The 21228-nt window shown below is 37.9% G+C and overlaps 1 protein-coding gene across 1 annotated transcript in view; it reads left to right on the top strand.

Annotated features, from left to right (window-relative positions):
• Nucleotides 1-3309: 3309 nt before the first annotated feature.
• Nucleotides 3310-21228, top strand: part of gak (cyclin G associated kinase) — a 28463-nt gene continuing 10544 nt past the window's right edge. The window contains exons 1-11 of the mRNA XM_084945531.1: nucleotides 3310-3663; nucleotides 9044-9105; nucleotides 10893-10952; nucleotides 11369-11483; nucleotides 11904-12046; nucleotides 12260-12385; nucleotides 15382-15471; nucleotides 15638-15773; nucleotides 16264-16376; nucleotides 18134-18212; nucleotides 20188-20305. Of these exons, the coding sequence (XP_084801657.1) occupies nucleotides 3522-3663; nucleotides 9044-9105; nucleotides 10893-10952; nucleotides 11369-11483; nucleotides 11904-12046; nucleotides 12260-12385; nucleotides 15382-15471; nucleotides 15638-15773; nucleotides 16264-16376; nucleotides 18134-18212; nucleotides 20188-20305 (1184 nt within the window). The 5' untranslated portion in view covers nucleotides 3310-3521. The remainder of the gene's footprint in view (nucleotides 3664-9043; nucleotides 9106-10892; nucleotides 10953-11368; nucleotides 11484-11903; nucleotides 12047-12259; nucleotides 12386-15381; nucleotides 15472-15637; nucleotides 15774-16263; nucleotides 16377-18133; nucleotides 18213-20187; nucleotides 20306-21228) is intronic.

Here is a 21228-nt window from a genome sequence, read left to right as displayed (position 1 = left end):
TTATGCCTCTTTTCATTAAAAGTTATCATTCTTTAACCCGCGCACAAAAGCTGCAGTTGCAGAAATCTTGAACATCTCCCGCACGCAAAGCGAAGGCTTTCGATTGGTCCTCAGCGCACTGGCTCCACATCAGCCGACAGATCGCTCTATGTGGGAGGCGCATAGCTGTCAACGGACTGGCGTCTAGGTTGCTCAAGGGAAGGGTGTCTTTTAGGTTCACGATGTGATTTCAAAAGCATTTGAACCAGTCAAAGAGCAAGAATGTTGGGGTCCGGTTTGAGGGGTGTGCCCAATTAGAATCGAGAAATAACGATACTCCTTATTGCGTGGTGGTGTCATCCAACCTTGTTTTCATTAAGTGATGGAAAAGCTTCTATATAATTGTATCATGTCCTGACTGTTCTAGTCTAGATTACATAACATACCAATAGTTTTTTTTCTGTTACTATATTAATACTAATTTGTATATTGATATTAATCCCCAAACCCAAAATGAATTGTAATCCACTGATGTCAGTCTATAGCCTTAAATATCCATGTACACATGATAGTGAGCATGGAGTCAAAATCTCTGGTTCCCTTTGGAGTCCCTGAGTCCAGATTATAATACCAAAGGCCTCATGGCCATTCTACCTGGAGAAATATAGAGCCAACAAACACAATAAAATACTTGAGGAGCTCTGAATAGCCCCAGTGTGTCTTTTGATATGTTGCATTTATATCTCAGTCTCTTAGCAACATGCCTTGAGTATACCTTGATAAAAGGCAAAAACAAATAGGGAAGGACAACGAATGTGTCCTTGTGTGTGTGTGAATACATATGTGTGTTTATAAGTCTGGTTAAAGGACATGTTGCTGAATATACACATTTTGAGAAGCATGGATATTCATTTTTTCCATGGCAGTTTACAATTAGCAAATGGAAATTTTCACATACTTTTTCATGCAGGCCTGGTAGGTTTGGATAGATGTGCGCTTTAAAACTGCATCTTGTATTTACTTGGGTTGTCTTTGTCTAATATTGAAATTTGTTTATTGATCTGAAACATGTAAGTGTGACAAATATGCAAAACAAAAAACCAAAAGAAAAATTATTTTAAAAAATCAGGAAGGAGGGAAACTTTTCACAGAACTGTATAAGACTTAGATTCAGCCTGCATTGTGGTTGTATATAAATGTATTCGTAAACCTACAAAGTGCTTTATTAACATGGGGAAAGTACATGAATCAAAGCAACAGCATAACTTATACAAACATTCTGTGATCAGGGGTTGCTATTCAGTTGAACATATGACTGGTTTGGGAGCTTGACTGTAGTAGAATTAAATGCATAAATGTCACTGCATTTGGAGACAATTGTATTTAGATGTAACTTTTTCAATATTTTCCTAATACATTGAAAAACTGATGTCTAAAAACCCATATGAAACATATATGTTCCATAAAATCTGTAATATCCCTCATTCATTTTTTAAAAGAAATTATATCAAATCATGACCAATGATTTCATTCAGACTTAAGAAAAGTCTCCCAACTTCTATGTAGTTTTTCTTTTCTTCTTTTCTATTTTTTTGTTTGTTTTTGTTTAAATTGCTTGTTTTAAAGGTCAAAATTCACGATCAAGTGGATTTTGGCTTTGAAAAGGATTTTGTCCAGTTGTAAAATATTGTGCCAAGATATGAGATTGCCTTAAAGACTTGAAAGAGTTGACCTTTAGGTAGCTTGCTTCACTGTTAGTCAGACAAACCTTCTGTCACTGAATTTGACCCGAAATGGACTCCTGTCATCACGCCACAGTCGGTGTTTCCTTTATCTACGTAATCACCTTTTGGCTCTGTGTCTAACGTGGTCCAGCCATATTTTGTAACAAGGTATGACCACATCTGTAATTTTATTTTGAATTATTTCACAATGACTGGTCTTTGGATTGCGCAACATAAAATTTACAAGTAACACATTCCATATGGACTGGTTATAGTTAACTACAGCATAACCAACTCTAATTTTGAAAATATTTTGTGCCAAGTTAACCAGCTTAGACTGACATAGGATGACATAGTGTATGTAGAGCTTTTACAATGAATTTTCTTAGAGTGAAGTACAAAAAAGTGTTTGCTTTTTTCATGTGTAATCTTAGCCATGTGATTTGGCTGGTTTGAGTTGCATTATGCATGTCAAGTGAATATATTATGATAAAACACCTTGAGCATAGGTCTTAAATTTGAGTTTATAAGCCTCCTTTTAATGAATATCACGTTCCAAAGGCCACTTGGATTACAAGACCTTGGACAAACTGAGCAGCATTTAATATGTTGCCAAAGGGCAGTTTGAGGTTTATTACACTGATTGATTGAAGTTCAATTTGAAATCATTTTATAAGGATTAGAACGAATGTTTGAGACTTGTAGTCAGAGATAAGAGCTATAGGAGTGCATCATATCAGTGAGAGTCATATGAAAGAGAGAAATGTCCAAATTTTCATTCTTTAGCTATTACAAAGGTAAAGAAATATCTGCACAATGCACATTGCACGTTCAAGAAAGTGCCCCTCTAACTGGAAGCATCAAATTCTCCCACCTTATTCTAAAATGGAATATAAATGCAAAGAAGTGCCACCTATTGGCCAGAAATAACACGATGACAAAACAACAATTGTCCAAATTACATACAGAAACCAATGGGCAGTAAAAAATAAAAAATAAAAAAAGCCTTTTAATAAGCCTGTTTCACGTAAGGTTGATTTCCCATAAACTGTGAACGAATGCAAAATACTTTATTATCTTAAAAGACATTGCTCCAGTAGATGGCAGACTAATATCATGAAGTTGTATCCAGTGATAATCCTATTATTGTTTGTGTGAATAATATTTATATATTCTTTCATATTCATTTATTTATACATTTCCCCCCGAAAATAAATGAACTTAACAAAGGCCTGTTGTGCATACAAGAAGAAACATTCTAAATGGTTTGCTTACAACGAGCGTAAATAAGATTACTAATAGTTTTGTTTGTAATAATTTTTTGTTTAACTTTTACAGTCCCCCCCCCCCCCATTTTGGAGAAAGCTACGTCTTTTTATATGGCCGCTTCATTTAGCCTACTCAAAATTGTAATTCCATTCGTGCAGAACGTTTAGGGACAGTTTTTTTTAACTGATTTATATGGGAATCTCAAAACAAGATAATATAAATTTTTTTTCGATTAAAATTTAAACAAATGTTAATTTTACCAGTTCTTAAAGGTTCCTTACGACACTTAAAAGTCAAACCTACCTTTATTTTCCTTCTACGTCATATGACTGAATCGTGTCACGACGTCATCACCCTTCACGGAAGTCGGTGCGGTGATGATGGTGTCCCCGTTTATGTAGCAGCAGGAAGAGGATGTTTGCTTCCATTGAAAGAATAATATCACCTGCTTATACATCTTTGTAACGTAGTGAACTGCTGTAGAGTCTTTCTGCGGACCCGGTGAAGATTTAGACAGCTCACTCCCTCTCCCGGAGGCGGCCCGAAAACATGTCCCTGTTCCAGTCGGCACTAGATTTCTTAGCCGGGCCCGGCTCCTCCGGAGCGGCCAGTCGGGACCAAAATGATTTCGTCGGACAAGTCGTTGAACTCGGTGACATGAAGCTGAGAATCAGGAGGGTGATCGCGGAAGGTGAGATACGTGCGCATCACAACAAGAAATTTTGGTCACGTCTTCAGCGGCTAGTCATGCTAGTTAGCTGAATTTGCTAACATGTTAGCATTTGTGAAATACCTCTAGTGGAGTAAGTGATAATATAGTTAGCAAGTGCAGGACAGTGAGTCACCAAGCAAACGCCAGGTGATAATTTGGTTTGGACTGTATTTAACAAGCGCTAAATCGATTTCCAGAATTAGGTACTTCAAGGAGACGAATAGACATTTCAAAGTTAAACTTGACGTGTCTGCTTTGTGTTACCGCTTTACACCTCACTGAAGGCTGTGTGTGCAGGCAGAGCTGCGCTTTACGTGTCCACCTTTACCGTCTGTCTTTCTTGGAAACACGGCACTTTTTGCTTCATGAGGAAAGACTTGATAAAAGTGTGAGTCAGGTCTGCCGGGCCCCGAAGATATGAGTGATGACGGTGTTGTTGGTTACCAAACCAATTGATTATCTGTAACAGGGCAGGCTGCGAACTCTTTACAAGTTTCAGTCGAAACAGAGCACTTGAAAAAATTGTGCTGGATTGTTTCTTGTGACGTCAACAAGAGCGGCATTCCTGTGTCAGCACTGGTGCCTGCTTAATGAATTCTTTTTGTTAAGTATAAAAATATCGTCCCACGTTTGTGGTCAGGGCTGCAGTAGAAACAAGTGAATACCACAGATGCCTACTGGTAGGTTTGTGACAGCAAGGAACGGTCTTGCTGCCTGGATTACTGCTTTTTGAGCGTGTAATAAACGTTTAATATGTCAGAGTAGACCAATTATGTACCAATTTGGACTGATAGTTTAGCATTACAAAGCACTTAATTTGGTAATTGTCAACAGTTTAGTGTGATCTGATTAGTCGATTAGTTTGGGTTTTTATTTCACAAACTAAATAGAAATTGTCTTCCGAGGCAAAAAGGAAAACGCTGATCTGGTGTTCCTGATTTTTAGAGGTATCACTGATTATTTGTTTTTGCTGTGTCTGCAAGTGGTATATTCTGCTTCTTGAGAGCAGGTGAGAAGAGAACATGGCATACCCTGTCAGGTTACACAACATGATCTACTCCAACATTTCACACAAACAATCAAATAATATATTTAGATCCATGATTACTGATGTGATCTCCACCTGGTGTCTTGCAGAAAAGTGCTTAAAATTTTGGCTGATTATAGCTTCAATCTCCCAACTGTATAACTATAACCTCCAGTTGGAAAGCCAGCATATCATTTCTTCCATAGCAATTTCCCAGACATCCAAAAACCCTTAAATCTACCTAGGGCATCTTTTTATCTATATTGAATACACTTTTATATTCTTAAAAGTGTCTTGGAACACATCTCTATATATCTGTTTTAAAAACCTACTCTTTGACCTACTCTAGTAGACTGGTCATGGTATATTATTTTATTTTGTATGATGCCCCCTGAAAGCTGCTATGAATTAAACTGTGGAAAGCAGTTCACTCTGAGGGTTAAGGGTGGGCTTCAAATAAACATGCTCCACTTTTCCTTTAATTATCTTTTTCTTTTTTTTGTCTTGCCTCCTGTATGGTGTGCACCAGCATCAGCCAAACATGACTATGTTGGCAAATAAGATGGCATTTACTATTGTCTACGGCTGATTTCTACGTGTTTTGTCACGTCGATTTAAAGTTGACTGAATATGCAAAGCTAGTGTGATAAAAGACTTTAGTTAAGTCGTGTTTTTTTTTTTTTTTTTTTTTTTTTTTTGTTGTTCTTGTTGTTTTTTAATAGAGAACATGCAAAATTCACATAACCAGGAGTCCTCTGGCTGTGAGGCATCATTGCTAACCACTGTACTACTGTTCTTCAGATATACTATCAACTTTCTCTCTTTATTAGTATAATTAGTATTGTGATTTCACTTCCCGGTCCACAATAGTTCGATTCAAACAGGTTAAAGGAAACGCACAAGACCTTCCAAATCAAAGCAAATGGAGTGGAGATCATTTTACACTAAAACGCTGCCTGTTTCAAACTCCCATCATGCAATTTCAAAGGTGTCTTTGTTGGGACCTTTTGCTGAGACAAAAACAATGGATTGCTGTAACCAGATGGTTCTGTTTTTTTGTTTTTGTCTACTACACCAGTTATAGTCCTACAATTGTATAACCCAGGCACACATATTGTTTCAGAGTGAGATTGAATAAATTAGTGTTTGATAAAGAAGGATTTAAGGTATTTTTAAATACCTTTCTGTATTTTTTTCTAAGACTCGTTTGGAAATTGGAGCAGAGAAAATGGAGCTTTTCAGCTTTCAGTCTCTTACCTTCCGTTTTACAAAATAGTGGAAGACATTTAATCTCCGCAGGGAGGTTATCAAAATGAGTCGCATAACACAACATAACCTGTAAGGAACAACACGCTTTGTTGCGGTTTGATAGTCAACTGGAATGTTTTTTGTGTGAGTTGAGAGTTGAAGCACAGGCAAAAAAATAAATAAATGTAGGCAGGCACGAGGTCGCTGGTGAGAGTCCCAGAAAAAGAGGTTTTATGAGAACTGGGGAAGTGACCACCATACGCACATGGGCTTATGCAAAGCAACCTGTTAAAGATTAGATGGCTGGTAGTTGATTTACTCATCTCTGTGGTAATCTTGGCATTTCCTTGTTTGGCTGAGGCTTGGTAAGTAGAAGTATTTGAGACACACACAGCCAGACTGAAGTTTCTCCTTTACTAGTCACAGTGACTCGGGGAAAAGAAATTCAAAATAATGCAAAAACCGCCCCCCAAAACATTGTTCCACAAGTGCATCTGCTGTTTAGACAGTTAGCTTTTATTAATCCCAGCTTGATAATGTTATGTCAGTTTAAGGGACTGGCTTAAGCAGCACATAAGTTTTTCGTGAAATACATTATGATGAGAATGGTGTTGTTCCCTATGACAGTAGTGTCTACAGAGCGGTATACTACGAAGGAAGTTCAACACCGTCAGACTTTCTTAGTATTAGCTGGCTCAACAAAACCTAAAGCCATAGCTGGAGACAACGGGTCTCACAACAGTGGTTATCAACTTTCTCTTTTAAGCATGCTTTCCATTTCAGGCTCTGTGTGTGCTCACATAAAAAGGAGTGTTTTCATAGGTCACAACTCCTCCACACAGGCAGAGATCCTATCAGATAAAATAGTAATCTAAAAACAACAGCAATAGGCGAACAGTAAATTGATAAGATAAAATAAGATAAACCTTTATTAGTCCCACACATGGGAAACTTTAAATTGCAACACTCTTGAAAATAAGACAAAGTATTGCTACTGAAAATCATTAATCTGGTGACTTTGCCGATTGTTTCTAACATGAAAGGTGCTCTTTAGAGCTCTGATAGTTTAAATTTGATACTTTTAAACATTAAATTAGGTTATTTGACAAAATCAATTTGTCAGCACATCAGATTAAAATACATTTTCTTGATTGAATAAGTATTCTTGGTGTGTTTTCTGTTTTATAATTGCTGCAATTCTAGCAGTGTAAAAGAGAGTTAGCAACAGATTAGAATCAAGGATAACAAGGTTTAAACATTTCCTGCATCACCAAATGAATACATGTTCCAGTGAGAATGCAGGTGTCCAGTTTGCGTTGCTTTAACTTTACAGCCGGGCTTCATTTGTGATCTTACTAAGGTGCAGCTTAACCAGCTGCAGAAATGACACATATTCCCATAGGAGAAAATCTATATTACAGTTAAAACTTGCTGTAAATAAAAGAATAAGTAAAAACTAGGCAGCCAGATAACTAGGGATGGGTACCGGTATCCGGTGCCATGATGGCACCGGTTCTGACATAAAAGGTAGTAACCAGACCGAAAAGCAGCGCACATTTCGGTGCTTTTTTTCCCTGAGCTGTGACACACTTTAGATTCTAGCCAATCACTTTATGTTTCCGAGGATAGTAGGCGGGTCCAGGTACGTACGTTCTTTTAGAGCAGAGCTAAAATGCCCAAGGCGAAGCGGTCAAAAGTCTGGCTGTACTTCACAGCAAAAGATGCAAACTCAGCAGCCTGCAACAAGTGCTTTAAGCTGATACTGTCAAAGGAGGTAACACCTCGAATCCGATGAAACACCTGGCGACGCATAGCGTTTTTTTTAAAAGCAGAGAAATGCGCCATATTTGATAGCTTGCTGCGAGACCTCACACCGAGCGCATCTACTGCGGGTGTGGTGCCTGTTATCGGTCCCGGAGTTAGCAACATCCCTCAAAAACCCGAAGAGTAGAGTCCTGGCCCCTAGCCCTGCCAGTGTAGCAGAAATGATGACGGATGATGATGGCAGCAGCAGCAGCCGTTCTTCTCTGCGTGAGTAGCTTAATGTTGTTCGTGTGTAATTTACGTTGAGTAGGCTAACCACGTTATTACATTAATGCATGTAAGGTGAACTAGCAAACATCATCATAGCTACATGCGGCTGTCTTCTTGTTTGATGGCAGATACTAACTTCACCCTGGCCAAAAAGGCTAAAATGACCAAAGAAAAAGTGGAAAACAGTGAGAAACATGAGAGGTTTTTGGACAAAGTTTGTGTTTTTTCCATTGTTTAAGCACTGCTTCCAGCCAAGAGTGATGCCATATGTGCCCCATAGCTGCAGAAAAGGCTAACATTGTTATCTTTTTACAAAAAAACAGCTGAACATGAGAGGTTTTTGGACCAATTTTGTGTTCTCCATTCTTTAAGCAGCGGTTTGAGCACCGTTTAAGCACCGGCACCGTTTCAAAAGTACCGGTTTGGCACCGGTATCGGATAAAACCTAAACGATACCCATCCCTACAGATAACTTTAGACCAAAACTCTGAATGTAACCTGTGCCACTTTTATAATACAGAAAACTCATAGCTGTTAATGTTTTATTAATTGTAATTTATAAAACAGCCCTCTACTGTGTAAATATGGAGAGCGATTATTATAGAAAAATGGATTTGACGACATTATAAGCAGTCAAGGTTTTAGCTGCATCTTCAATGAACAGGATACCCAGTAGGGCTTACAGTCAGTCAGTATTGCATGAAATCAAGTGGTGCATGTTATAATGGTTCTATTCCCAAGTTAAAAAGGAAAACAAGCGCTTGAACGCAGCATTAATACAAAAAATAATACTAAATTTAAATATTAAACATGTCATCCCATGTGGTTTATTAATTAATTATTAAGTGATTTTGTCATTTTAATTTCAGAATAATTTAAACATAGACGTTTGATAATAATCCAGGACACCAACTAGACAGTATTAGAATATATCCTGGTCAGTATCACAAAATTCTTTCAGTATCCTGAACATTTGAGAATCGTCAACCCAACACTAAATCATAAAAAACTGTAAATTAAATCCTCATCTTCTTTTTTTTTCTTTTTAAGGTGGATTTGCTTTTGTATATGAAGCCCAGGACATGAGCAGTGGTAAAGACTACGCCCTCAAGGTAAGATAAGGTGTACTGACCCACACCCTCAACGTTAAAAATGTTCCACTGTTACGTTTCGGCTGTGTTGCTCATCTCTGAGCATGTATTTGTTAATGTGCGTGTCATTGTGTGCACTGTATTAGCCAATGCATCAAATCAGGCACATTAGCTCTCCTTACATTGATTTTGACATTCTTCAGCACCTGCTTTTAATATGCAATACAGACAAAGTACTACAGGTTATTAGTACATGCACTTGTCAGCATGTGGAATGCATTATTGTCTGCATTACACTGCTGAATCAAAACATGCAATTGGATGCGTCCCTTGACAGAAAGATTTTCCCTTTTTATCCATACAGCTGTACTAATGAGATAGTAACTGAAAAAATGTAGGCTTAGCAATGTGGACGGCCGCTTACCAGGTAGTTTGTTGTTCATATGCAATATGCAATTATTGCAAGTAGGGCTGCCACAAACGATTATTTTGATAGTCGACTAGTCACCGATTATTTTTGCGATTAGTCGACTAATCAGATCATGCATCCATTGGACGTAAAACGTACAGCTTATTCCACCAGCATGCATCTGCTCTTATATAACTATCATTAGTTTACAGCTTTAAGTGTTTAAGGTATGTGCTAACTAAAAATAAAGACAAGATGATAGTTTATTAAATTTTAATGAAATTTGCAGATTGTTTCGGTGAAGTTTAATAAACTCAGCCATCTGCTCCATGTTATCTAAAATATAACGGGACACCGGAGTATATTCTCGAGCATCTCACACTTCTGGTAATCAGTTGTCTGCTTGACATTTATTCAGCTGCGTAAAAACTATAACTTTAATCTCAGCCAAACCAATTTACTCAGGAACAAATAAAATACTAAAAAAAAGCCAAACAATAACATTTTGAAGTTATCTAAGTGACTTATATATATTTAACCTGAGTAGCGAAAGACGGCAGTGGTGTTCTCACGGGCTCTAGTGAGCCTTGCCCCCGGTTAGCTACCGAGCTAGTGGGTAACAGACGTCTCCGAAAACGTCGGAGCGCTTCTGAAAATATGTGGTGTCTTGATAAACTGAGCAAATATTTGAGGTTTATACAGTTACATTCTCGCCTGAAAATATTTTAATCGTTTATTTTGTGACCCAGAAAGAATAATAAGAGTAATATTAAAACTAACTAGCTGCCGCCATTGTTGTAAACTGAGCTGCACTGCGCTATGAATTCTGGGATACAGCTTCTTCTTCTTTGGGGTTTAACGGCAGCTGGCATCCTAGTACATACAGGTGCTGCCATCTTCTGTTTCAGTCCGTTATTACACTCTTAAATCCTACTACTTATTCCTGCGTCTTTTGTGATGCTTCAAACGAGGCGTCGACTATTAAATCAGTCGTCGACGATTTTGATGGTCGACGTAATCGTGACTAGTCGACTAATCGTGGCAGCCCTAATTGCAAGTCATTTTGTACAGAATGATGAAGCTCCAAACAATTATGTTTGCACTGTTTCCTACTTACTCAATTCTGTTCATGCTGTATCATATGTATATATTTATTAGCTTCTCATTTAAGTATAAAAACCTCAAATGCTGAACAATTAAAGTGTCCTTTGAGTGTATTTATCAGATAACCACATAAATTATCTTTAAAGTAATTGTAATTTTACTATTATTATTATTTATTTAGTTTGAAGCTAATGCTTTATAGGCCGTCTATTGCAGTATGCTAGTTCAGTCCTGTTAGGCATGTATTATGTTGATCACAGAACAAAGCAATGGTCTGTATGCATTTTTTTTCCAGAGACTGCTGTCTAATGAAGAAGAGAAGAACAAAGAAATCATACAAGAAGTCTGCTTCATGGTATCCTTTAATTATTAATGAGTAAAACACAAAAGTGTTTCTGTAAAAAGTTGTTTTTTTTAGTTTTTAGTTTTTTTTTATTTCACAACAAATGTTAATATATAGCTGACACTAAACACCCATAGATCATCTGCCATAGCTCTCTATTCAGGATTTGTTTCGTCATCACATCTCTCTTAAAATGCATCTGGTTAATTTTTTTCAGCTTTTGAGTAGTTTGCTTTTTGGACACCTGCTGTAATCTAAAACTGCTGATAGCTTAAACAAAGTAGGCTGATATGCGACAGGTGAAAACCAGCAGCTTCTGCCACTAGAAACTGGTTATGATTGTGATTTATGAAACGGCAAATTTAAGGCGAGGCTTGTCACAGCAGCAGTGTTTATTCTGTATGTTCCTTCACCTGCTGGCTCTATAGAAAAAGCTGTCCGGTCATCCAAATACGGTTCAGTTCTGCTCTGCAGCCTCCATCAGTAAAGAGGAGTCAGACACCGGGCAGGCTGAGTTTCTGATCCTCACTGAGCTGTGTAAAGGTAAAAACACACACTGCTACACACAGAAAGGCACTTTTCCCAATTTTGTTTCTTTAGTGCTGAATCAGTTCTTACTCATTCATGAAATGCACATGCAGTAATTCAGGGGTGCTGGAACTGCTTCTGAGTAACTCCCACTGAAAGGCATTCATGATGAAAGTTTCCTGTCTGTAGCCTTTGTTTCCTGCTCTGCTTCCTTTTTGTGTAGTTACAGCAGACAAGGTTTTTTCATTCAGCAGTTTTTCAGCTTCCTGAGCAAATACCTTACTGCTTACCACAATAAGTATGTTAACAGAAATAAATCATTTGTAGGATGTGTGCAAAGCACTTTTTCTTTAATTTTGTAATTTCATTACTAAATACAAGACTTTTATCTACAGTTTCACATTCTTTTGTCTTTTTGTACCTCTTTCACCTCAGGTCAGCTGGTGGACTTTATTAAGAGGGTAGAGCAGAAGGCTCCTCTATCATGTGACACTGTGCTAAAAATCTTCTACCAGGCGTGCCGCGCTGTTCAACATATGCACAAACAGAAGCCTCCCGTGATACACAGAGACCTCAAGGTTTGTCTGCCTCTGGTATTTAAAGGATGACTGATGTGTCAGAGGGGAGAATAAAGAAAAATGCACAGTATACAGTGCAGTTATTTAGTTGGTGCTTTTACTTATGACCACATTTTCATCATATCATGTGCTGCTGCCCTTGTTCTGTCTCAGAAGTCTTACTTATGGCAATTAAATGAAATGCTAACTCACTGCTTGGTTGATGTGTTGCAGATTGAGAACCTCTTGATTAGTAACCAGGGCACCATCAAGCTGTGTGACTTTGGCAGCGCCACCACAGTGTCACATTATCCAGACTACAGCTGGTCAGCACAGAAGAGGTCAATGGTGGAGGATGAGGTACCTAAGCATGCAGACAGTTCTTGGTGATCTTAACAGTGACCTGCTTATACACAGTGTTGGGAAGGTTACTTTTAAAATGTATTCCATTACAGATTACAGAATACATGCCCCAAAATGTATTCTGTAACGTATTCCGTTCCGTTACTCAATGACAGTAACGTATTCTAAATACTTTGGATTACTTAATATATTATCATGCTTTTTACAACTACGTGAATGTACTATTGCTGTGTGATTTATTACTATTACTGAAGGTCCGCGGCTCCGAACCGTAGTAAAGGGACCTCTGACTAACATGGCAGGTTCCATGTCGGGCTCGTAGCTGAAAAATAGCTTTACTTTGTTGTGTGGGTCAACTTTGCTTGCGAGAGACAGAGAGAGGCGTTGAAAACTGCTCCAACGAAACTTATTGTTTTCAGAGACAAACACGAACACAGTGTACAGTCGAGTCTTAATAGCTTACTTACAACTGGGCTCGTCAGGCACTCTATTTGGCTGCAGTGGTTATTATTATATTTACATGCTTCCAGCTTCCGTTTTTGCTCGGTGACAGCTCGTACTTTTCCACTATCGTTTTTCTCCCTCCTCTTGCTCACAGACGCATAACGTGTATGGCAGTCCATTCTCCCTGCAGCACGGACTACACTGCCCATGAGGCTATATTATTTAGAGCTATGCCCATAGCATTCTGCCTATTAGCTTAGCACAACAACAACAACAACAACAAAAAGGCACTCTCTCACCCAGTAGGCACACAGTCGCAGAGAGAGAGAACAGAACTTAGCTGTCAAACAAACCCAAACAATCCTGACCTGAGACAATATGAAACAGGAAAGTACCGCAGTGTAATCCATTTATTTCAACAAAGTAACTGTATTCTAATTACCACCTTTTTAAACTGTAACTGTAACAGAATACAGTTACTCATATTTTGTATTTTAAATACGTAACGGCGGTACATGTATTCCGTTACTCCCCAACACTGCTTATACAGTACATGCGCTGTTAAGCTGTATTGGGTATTATATGAGATGATATTTTCTGAGTTTCATTAATATTGAAGTCTGTCTAAGATTTTGAACATATAGATGGATTAATATATGAATTCTAAAGTTATTGGATTCAAGTCACTTATTATAAAGCAGATTTAAAACAACAGGAGGAGGAGCCACCTCTCATTTCCTGAAATTTTGTTTCCATGGAGCCAGATTTTCTTTTAATTTTTTTTAAGTGATCTTTAGCAATAGTTCTCTATAATAGTTCTCCAGGCTTTCTGAAGGTCTGTCTTTGGGCATTGGCTCCTTTCAATCGGAAATATATTTTTAAGCCACTTAACACTGATCTATAAGTCATTCATGCATAAAAAAATTACTTAAATCAAGGGGTGAACCAATTTTATTTCTACACATAACTGACAACTTAGCAAAGAATCAACTTAGGCACTTTGTTACCACCAGCAGCCTGTCTCAATAGCACATCATTTGTTCTCATTTCTTTAGTTGACAAAAAAAAGTAAGAAAAAACCAAAAAGCTATCTTCAGGAGATGAACAGTATCTCAAAGTTGTGTCCTTGAGAAATAAGAAAAGCCCTTGCACAGGACCTGAGAGATGCATCTGTCTCCTCAGTTGATCTCTCTACCGTTCGGTCTCAGTGGAAGGGTGTCTGTCAAGAAGCCAGTCTTAAGAAAACCAGGAGAAAATGGCAAATTAAACAAGAGCTAGACTGAAAATCAGTGACAACAGATCTTATGGAATGAAAAGGCCAGAAGAAAGGTACAGCAATGAGTGTCTACAGTCGTGTGTAAAACAGTGCAGACTGTCATTGCCACCAGTGGTGTTGGGGGTCTTTTAAAAATTGATGGAATTATGAAGGAATAAAAGTATGGTCAGATTTAGATTCACCATGTAATACCATCTGAAAAAAACATGCACTATAAGTGGAACATTATCAGTCATAGCTTGGCCTCCCCAGAGCCCGAACCTTAACATTATTGAGGCAGTGTGGGATCCTCTTGACAGAGAACAGAACAAAAGGCAGCCAACATCTAACGAACTTTGGTTTTCCAGGTTTCATGAAGGAGATTCCTATCTCGAAGATTTCCTAATGAAATTGCAAGAAAACTTGATAGCATAAATAAAGGTGGTCATACTTTCCATCTAGGTTTGCACATGTTTCAATAAATTGCTATTCAAACATGCATTTCCCATTTTCTTAGCAATGCAAAGAAATGAGGGAAGCTCAAAATATTTGCACAGTACTGTAAATAAGGAAAGGAATCAAAAGTATCCATAAAGTTTAAAAAAAAAAAAAAAAACATGACAGGAAAAGAAAAATGTTATTAAAGATCCTCAGAGTGAACTAAAAGCAAGAGATAAGCAGCTTCACAGGTAGACATTTTATATGGTTTTAATTTTTTAAAGAAAACATAAAAGGAAAACCGCAGCCACTTTGATTTCATTTTGTTTCCTTTAGTTGCTTTGTAAAAAGTAGGATGATTAATTGAGAAGACAAAAATACACATACAAAGACAGAGTGGGTCAGTGGCAGTATTGATATGGTGTTGAGCATAAACCAGAAACCTTTAATTGGATTAATAGCCAGAGGTCCAGGAAGCCCTGAACAATCATGTAAATTATATTTGTACCATAACCACACAGCTGCCCACTTACACACTGGAGCTTTGCCACAGATGAACTTCGAATGCAGAACACCAGAGGTCTTGGCTTCTAAATCTAATAGACTTCTTGTTTACCAGGCACATGTTGCACATAATAGAATAGAATAGAATAGCCCTTTATTGTCGTTGTACATCTACAACGAAATTATGGAGATGTGAGTAATGTACTCATCTTGTGCACTTCTTGTACAGAGCACATGGCTTTTTCAGTTCTGTCTAATTGGGAGAAAGAATTTTACAAAGATTTACAAACATATGACTTAAGCTTGATATTTGCTTTCATGTCAATTCATTTTAAAAAATGTTTTTCTGTAGATAACAAGGAACACCACTCCTGCGTACCGAACGCCAGAGATGATCGATCTCTACTCCAACTTTCCCATCAATGAGAAGCAAGACATCTGGGTCAGTCATTTTCAGACATTAGTATACCTCCATTTATAATTTAGACACAACTGACTTTCTCTTCTTCTGCCTTAGTTTTGATTGTCTTTTGATGCATGTTTTTGTGTTTTTACTGTAAACAAATGAGTTTGATTATTGTACTGATCATGTGTCGTCTCACATGCAGGCTCTGGGATGCATCCTCTACCTGTTGTGTTTTAAGCAGCATCCATTTGAGGATGGAGCCAAGCTACAAATTGTCAACGGAAAGTACTCCATGCCTCAGAACGACATGAAATACACTGTGTATCACGACCTCATACGTATGTACTGCCCGTCAGGCAGCCAGTCCATTTATTAATCGATACCAGCTAAATGCCTACAAGATAAATCTGATGCCTTAAGCCACATTATACCTTTACCAGACTGCCAGATGTTTAGCATTGCACTTGTAACAATACCATTCATGTAGAAATGTCATGCAATTCAATGCAGTACAAAAATGCATTAGTGATTTAAAAACTTTTAACAATGTTAGTTTGGTTAAACAACAAAATCTGTCTGTCTCACAACAGTTTACAGTTTAAAGTAAAAGTCTGATTCTTTTTCTTTGTTCACCTTGATTTCTGTGTATGTGATTGATGACCAATCGGTTATTAATTAATTTTAATCAGCCTTCTGCCATTTTTATTAATATTTTTACAATTGTGTTGTCCACAAACATCAGTTATGCTATCATAAATTTTTATTTGTATCTTTTTTTATAATCATACTAACTTCAAACCACATTCTACACATTCTCCTCCTCTTCAGGTTCCATGTTGAAGGTGAACCCAGAGGAACGTCTGTCTATTACAGAGTTGGTCAACCAGCTCCAGGAGATAGCAGCAGCACGCAACGTCAACCCCAAGTCCCCCATTACTGAGGTAAGTGCGTGTTCTAAAAGTACCCTCGTCATTGATGTAAGATGTAATAATACGGAAAAAAACACTGCACATTTACAGTAGTTATGGTAAGGCTTGCATGTCTAATCCTTTAATACGTGTAAAGTAGCTCTTGAATCTTCATCTTGAGTTCATCAGACGAGTTGGTAGTAGTTAAAACGTTTCTGCTCCAGGTATCGGTTTTGAGTCGTTTACAGCTTTCACAAGTATTTTAGAGTAAACAACTTGATTGGTTAAGGGCACTGAGTCTCATCCTCAGTGTGTGCCAGCCTGTGAAGAGGCTATTGACAGGCCAACCACACGGCTTCTTCCTCTGTGTGTGTATGTGTAAACGTGCACATGTACACACACAACTTGAACACTCTCAAATTGCTGATGCGGTTACATTTGCTAAGCCTCACATACACCACACACAGACGCACAAACACACAAGTACAAAGGAGTCTGTATTCTCTTTCCCAGCGGCCTCTCTTGCCAGCTGGTAAGGTCTTAATGGGCCAAAAAAGAGGGAGAGAGACACACAGAGGTGAAGACTGAGAGAACTGGAATTTAAAGCAAACATGAAGTGATACCAACAGTTCAATGGTAACACTGTGTTTTCATTGGCATGATCAGTGTTATGGCAGAAAACAGCTTTTTGTCACCTGCACCACAGTAGCTAATTGAGCACAATCAGATTTAAGATTTAATCAGGGTTTTGGAATAGAAATCGTTTTACGCTGCATGATGGCTGACCATATTCAACCTATCAGCCCCAACTCATTATGATTCTTACCGCAAATCCTTAAAAATCCAGGTACTTATCACTAAATCCTCGGTCATTGTTGTGATTGACATAAAGCTGCTTTCAGTTTCAACATTTGCCAGGTTTACGCTGATTTCATTGCATTTTCCTTGTTTTGTGCTGAGTTGGTCAGTGTCGGTATCCTGAACTAAATTTATATTAAAGTACCGTTTAATCATTAGGAAATTAGCAAATCAAGGCAGATAGACTTTTTTTACATTTCTACAAATTTCTCACTAAACTGAATCCTGATAAGGCTGGTAAGTGTGTGCAGAGTGAAGGCAGATTTGGCGATTGCTGATCTGATTAGGGTTAAGAAGGGGTTTCCCTGCTGGATGTAAGGAGATTATAATCCTCGGACTTCTCCTCCTCCTCTTCCTCCTCTCCCTGCTGCAGTTCAGCACAGACATATGGAGAGGCTGAGAGGAGGGAAAGGAGAAAACTTGTGAGGGAAGTGAGACACTGAGAGGGAAATAAGCTAGACAGTTACGCAGAGGCTATTTGGCTGTTGAACACAAACCCCAGATCGACAGCAATCATCTGGCACAGCCTGTTTTTAATTTGTTGTAATTTATCGTTTTTTTGGAGTTACAGATTTTTATTTTATTGTTTTTTTTCATTCAGGGACCTGACGTGTGCTTAACACATTTTTTTTCCCTCCTCCTTTGTTTAAGGCGCTCTGACTGTTCATTTTCTATCAAGTTCTATTTTTATTTTATATATTTAAAAATTGTATATTTTTGGATTTGTTTTTCTTTTTTTTGGATATTTTCGATGATGTTTTTCTTTCCCGGGGTGGTTTAGCCATTGTGGGGTTTTTTAAACACAGACAGTCCAGGTCACAGAACATCTTTCTTTTATCATAACTTTTTTAAATATTGTTGACCTGCTCGTTGCAATGTTAAGTACGTACTACTGTTGGCGTCCAGTGTATGATGGATATGAATGTCTGCAGCTGCTGGAGCAGAATGGAGGTTTTGGCAACAATGGAGCACAGCCATCAATGCAGATCCACAACAGCCATAACAATGCAGGTAAATTGTTTTTTACATTTATTTTCTTGTTGTTGTTGTTGTATGACAGGGTTTTGGGTCAGTGTTTGTTAGTTTGTGTTTTTATTGTGTTTATTTGTTTCAGGTGTTAACACTAAAGTATAGGAGACTAATACTGAAGTTCTTGAAAACACTATTATCGATATTTTTATATTATTGATATTTCATTCTTTCCTAAATGGAAATGTCACAACATCTTTATTTGCACATTTCATATTCATTATCTGTATAACCAGCTGTGCAGTGCATTTTAGTAGTTGCATTATCTTTTGAGAAACTGCCTACTACTCATTTACTTAAAGTTGAGTTCTGTACCACATAATGCAAATCAGTAATGGCCTACATACGTCAACATCTAGGCAATCCTCTAAACTACCTGTTGCTGTTTTTAAAACAAACACAGATTGAGCACCTGCGTGGTTTCTTTAAGTCCTTTTTTAAAAAATTAGTTTAAAAAACAACTCTGGCTGGATTGTTTTTCGGATAGATGTTCACAGGCAAGCCAGTTTATTGGTTTCTGTTTGAAATCCCTGCACAAACAGCCCTAGCACAAATGTACTCAGGTCTTTGCCTGATTGTAGAAGGCTGAGAGAAAGAGAGAGCACCTGTCAGTCGCTGTTTGGTAGAACACCAGTCAAATGTCTATTGGTGAGAAAATGCGTGACTCCTTTTGTTGAAAAATGCCCCTGTGGGCAGGTACCATTAGAAACTGCTAAATCCACATCTTTCCTATAAAGTTTACCACTGAGCTGTGATTGAACATGACATTTAATTTCTCAACCGTATCCCTGAAAGTCACGCAATAAACACGGTAAGCTGGTATGTTAGTCACCATCCAGCTGTTGACACATTTAATACACATGCCAGGTCTTGCATATACAAAGTCCTGTGAGATCAGTAAAGGTGGTTCGTCTTTGTCTGAGCGAGGGCCCAGTATGATGTACTGTCAGGAAACCAGCTATTTTTAATGGTAGAACAAATCCTCTTATTTGTTACAATATCTGTTCAGGTTCCTGGCATGATGAGTCAGACAGTCACTATAAATGCTTCTCAACAATATTTTTTTCAATCTGTAACACACTAATTTTGATGTATCATTAGCCTTAACGTGCTAAGAGCCTCTTGTGTAGTATAATTAGCAATGTTTATATCACGGCTGATAGTGGTGTGCTCAGATTTCAAGGGTTTGTTTTTTTTTTGCTTTTTTTATGTGAATCTGTTGCAAAAAATAATTTGATTCAAATGCACCTTAGGAAAAAATAAACATTACATATAGAGACCATGCATTAGTATGCAACAGTGTGACTGTCCCACCATACAATAACGTCTCATTTAAATGAAGTAAATCACGAAGGATATAAAAATAACTAATTTATGTGTTGTTTTTTTTGTGGGGGTTTTTTGGAAAAAGATTTAGATTATTTATAGCATGAGCTCTAAGTGCTCGTTGGGAAAATTATATTTGTGTCTGTCTGTTTATCTCAGTGAGCATAATAGGCTTATTTTTCACATAAATATCCACACAGACTTGTACGCACACAGACACACACACAGACCTGCAAGCTGTCTCCTGTCCACTCACTAAGAGGATTTCTGCACTGCCTGTCAACCATCTGTCGAAAGGCAGAATATGTTTGCTCTTTCCTGTGAGGAGTGGCTCCAACTGCCTGTTGTTGCACCTCGGCATCAGGCAGCTGCATTGCAGCTAAAATAAACTGATTTTATCTGAAATATTTATTGGTAAAACGCTTCCTTTTGAGCCCTTTTGATGAAGCCCAGAATGTAATTAAGTATTTATATGTGCATGATCATTTGTCACAAGTGTCATTCCTCTTGCAGCTAATAGGTGCTGGGTGTGCTTTCACCAGCCAAACCGATTGTAAGTGCTTAATCTCAGGCATTGCCTCTAAAGTCATTATATTTACCATATTCTTCTTTTCCTCACCATTTCTTATAGGTGTATATGACCCCGATCAGTCTGGCAGTGGCCTGTTTGATATTTTAAAGGGAGGAACAGAACGCTTCCTGACAAACATAAAGGATACTTCCTCCAAGGTCATCCAGTCAGTAGCTAGGTAGGAAGCCTCTCGTTATCAGGAGTATTATTGCTACATTTATTTATTTTGCACTTTTAGTCATATGTCTTTCAGTTAATCTTCATCATTATGTGTGTATTTTTTATTTTGGGAGTTAACATACATTTCAGTTAAACTTTTCACATTTGACATTGGTTATTATAACTTAAAATAGTTCCACTACGGTATTTACTTTGGCACTGACAAATTTGAATTTCCCGTAATGAAAGGATGCACTTTTGGTCCTATAACAAATTTTTAATTCAGACATCCAGCAAATGGCAACCATTTTTAAGCAATACTGTTTCTCAGTCATGTCATCATCTGTTATCATGTTTCATCATAGTTGCAAAGGCCTAATGTGAAAGCAGTTGTCTGCGTATGTCTCATTCTCACTCATACCCTGATCCCAGATTTACCTTTAAAAGGAACATTTTGTTGTCTGCTGGTCAAAAATGTGGTTCTACACTCAGATTTCATGTGTAAGGTCCCAGGAAATGACACACAGTTCATCTGTCCTCCCTTTATTGACCATTGCTATACAAGCAAGTCAGTGGATTTCTTGGGTTGCTACACTTGGCTGCACTGGCCAGTGCAAAATGGTAATGATTGCTGAAGGTATAGAAAGATTAAACAGCAAAGTGTTCCTTTCATAGTCCCATTATCCGCATCTTTAAAAATTTGCCGTCTCATTTGGTTTTGTCATTGACTTTTTTTGATGATTTTGTTTTGTTTTTTTGTTTTGTTTTTGTTTGTTTTTTCTTCCTCTCTGTCTCAAACCCTCATGGTCCCACTATGTGTCCATCTCCTAGCAACCCAAGGTAAATATGGGTCAGCGGAATGCGTCAGTCCATGCGTTACTCTGTGTTCTGTAGTGTGTGCTTGATTTAGTAGGAAAGAAATGTTGCACATCTTCTGTTGCT

The sequence above is a fragment of the Perissodus microlepis genome, chromosome 12 (genome assembly GCF_051167445.1).
Source record: "Perissodus microlepis isolate ML-2025 ecotype Zambia chromosome 12, ASM5116744v1, whole genome shotgun sequence".
Lineage (NCBI taxonomy): Eukaryota > Metazoa > Chordata > Actinopteri > Cichliformes > Cichlidae > Perissodus > Perissodus microlepis.
Note: the sequence above shows the minus strand (reverse complement) of the source record. Positions and strands in the feature narration are given on the sequence as shown.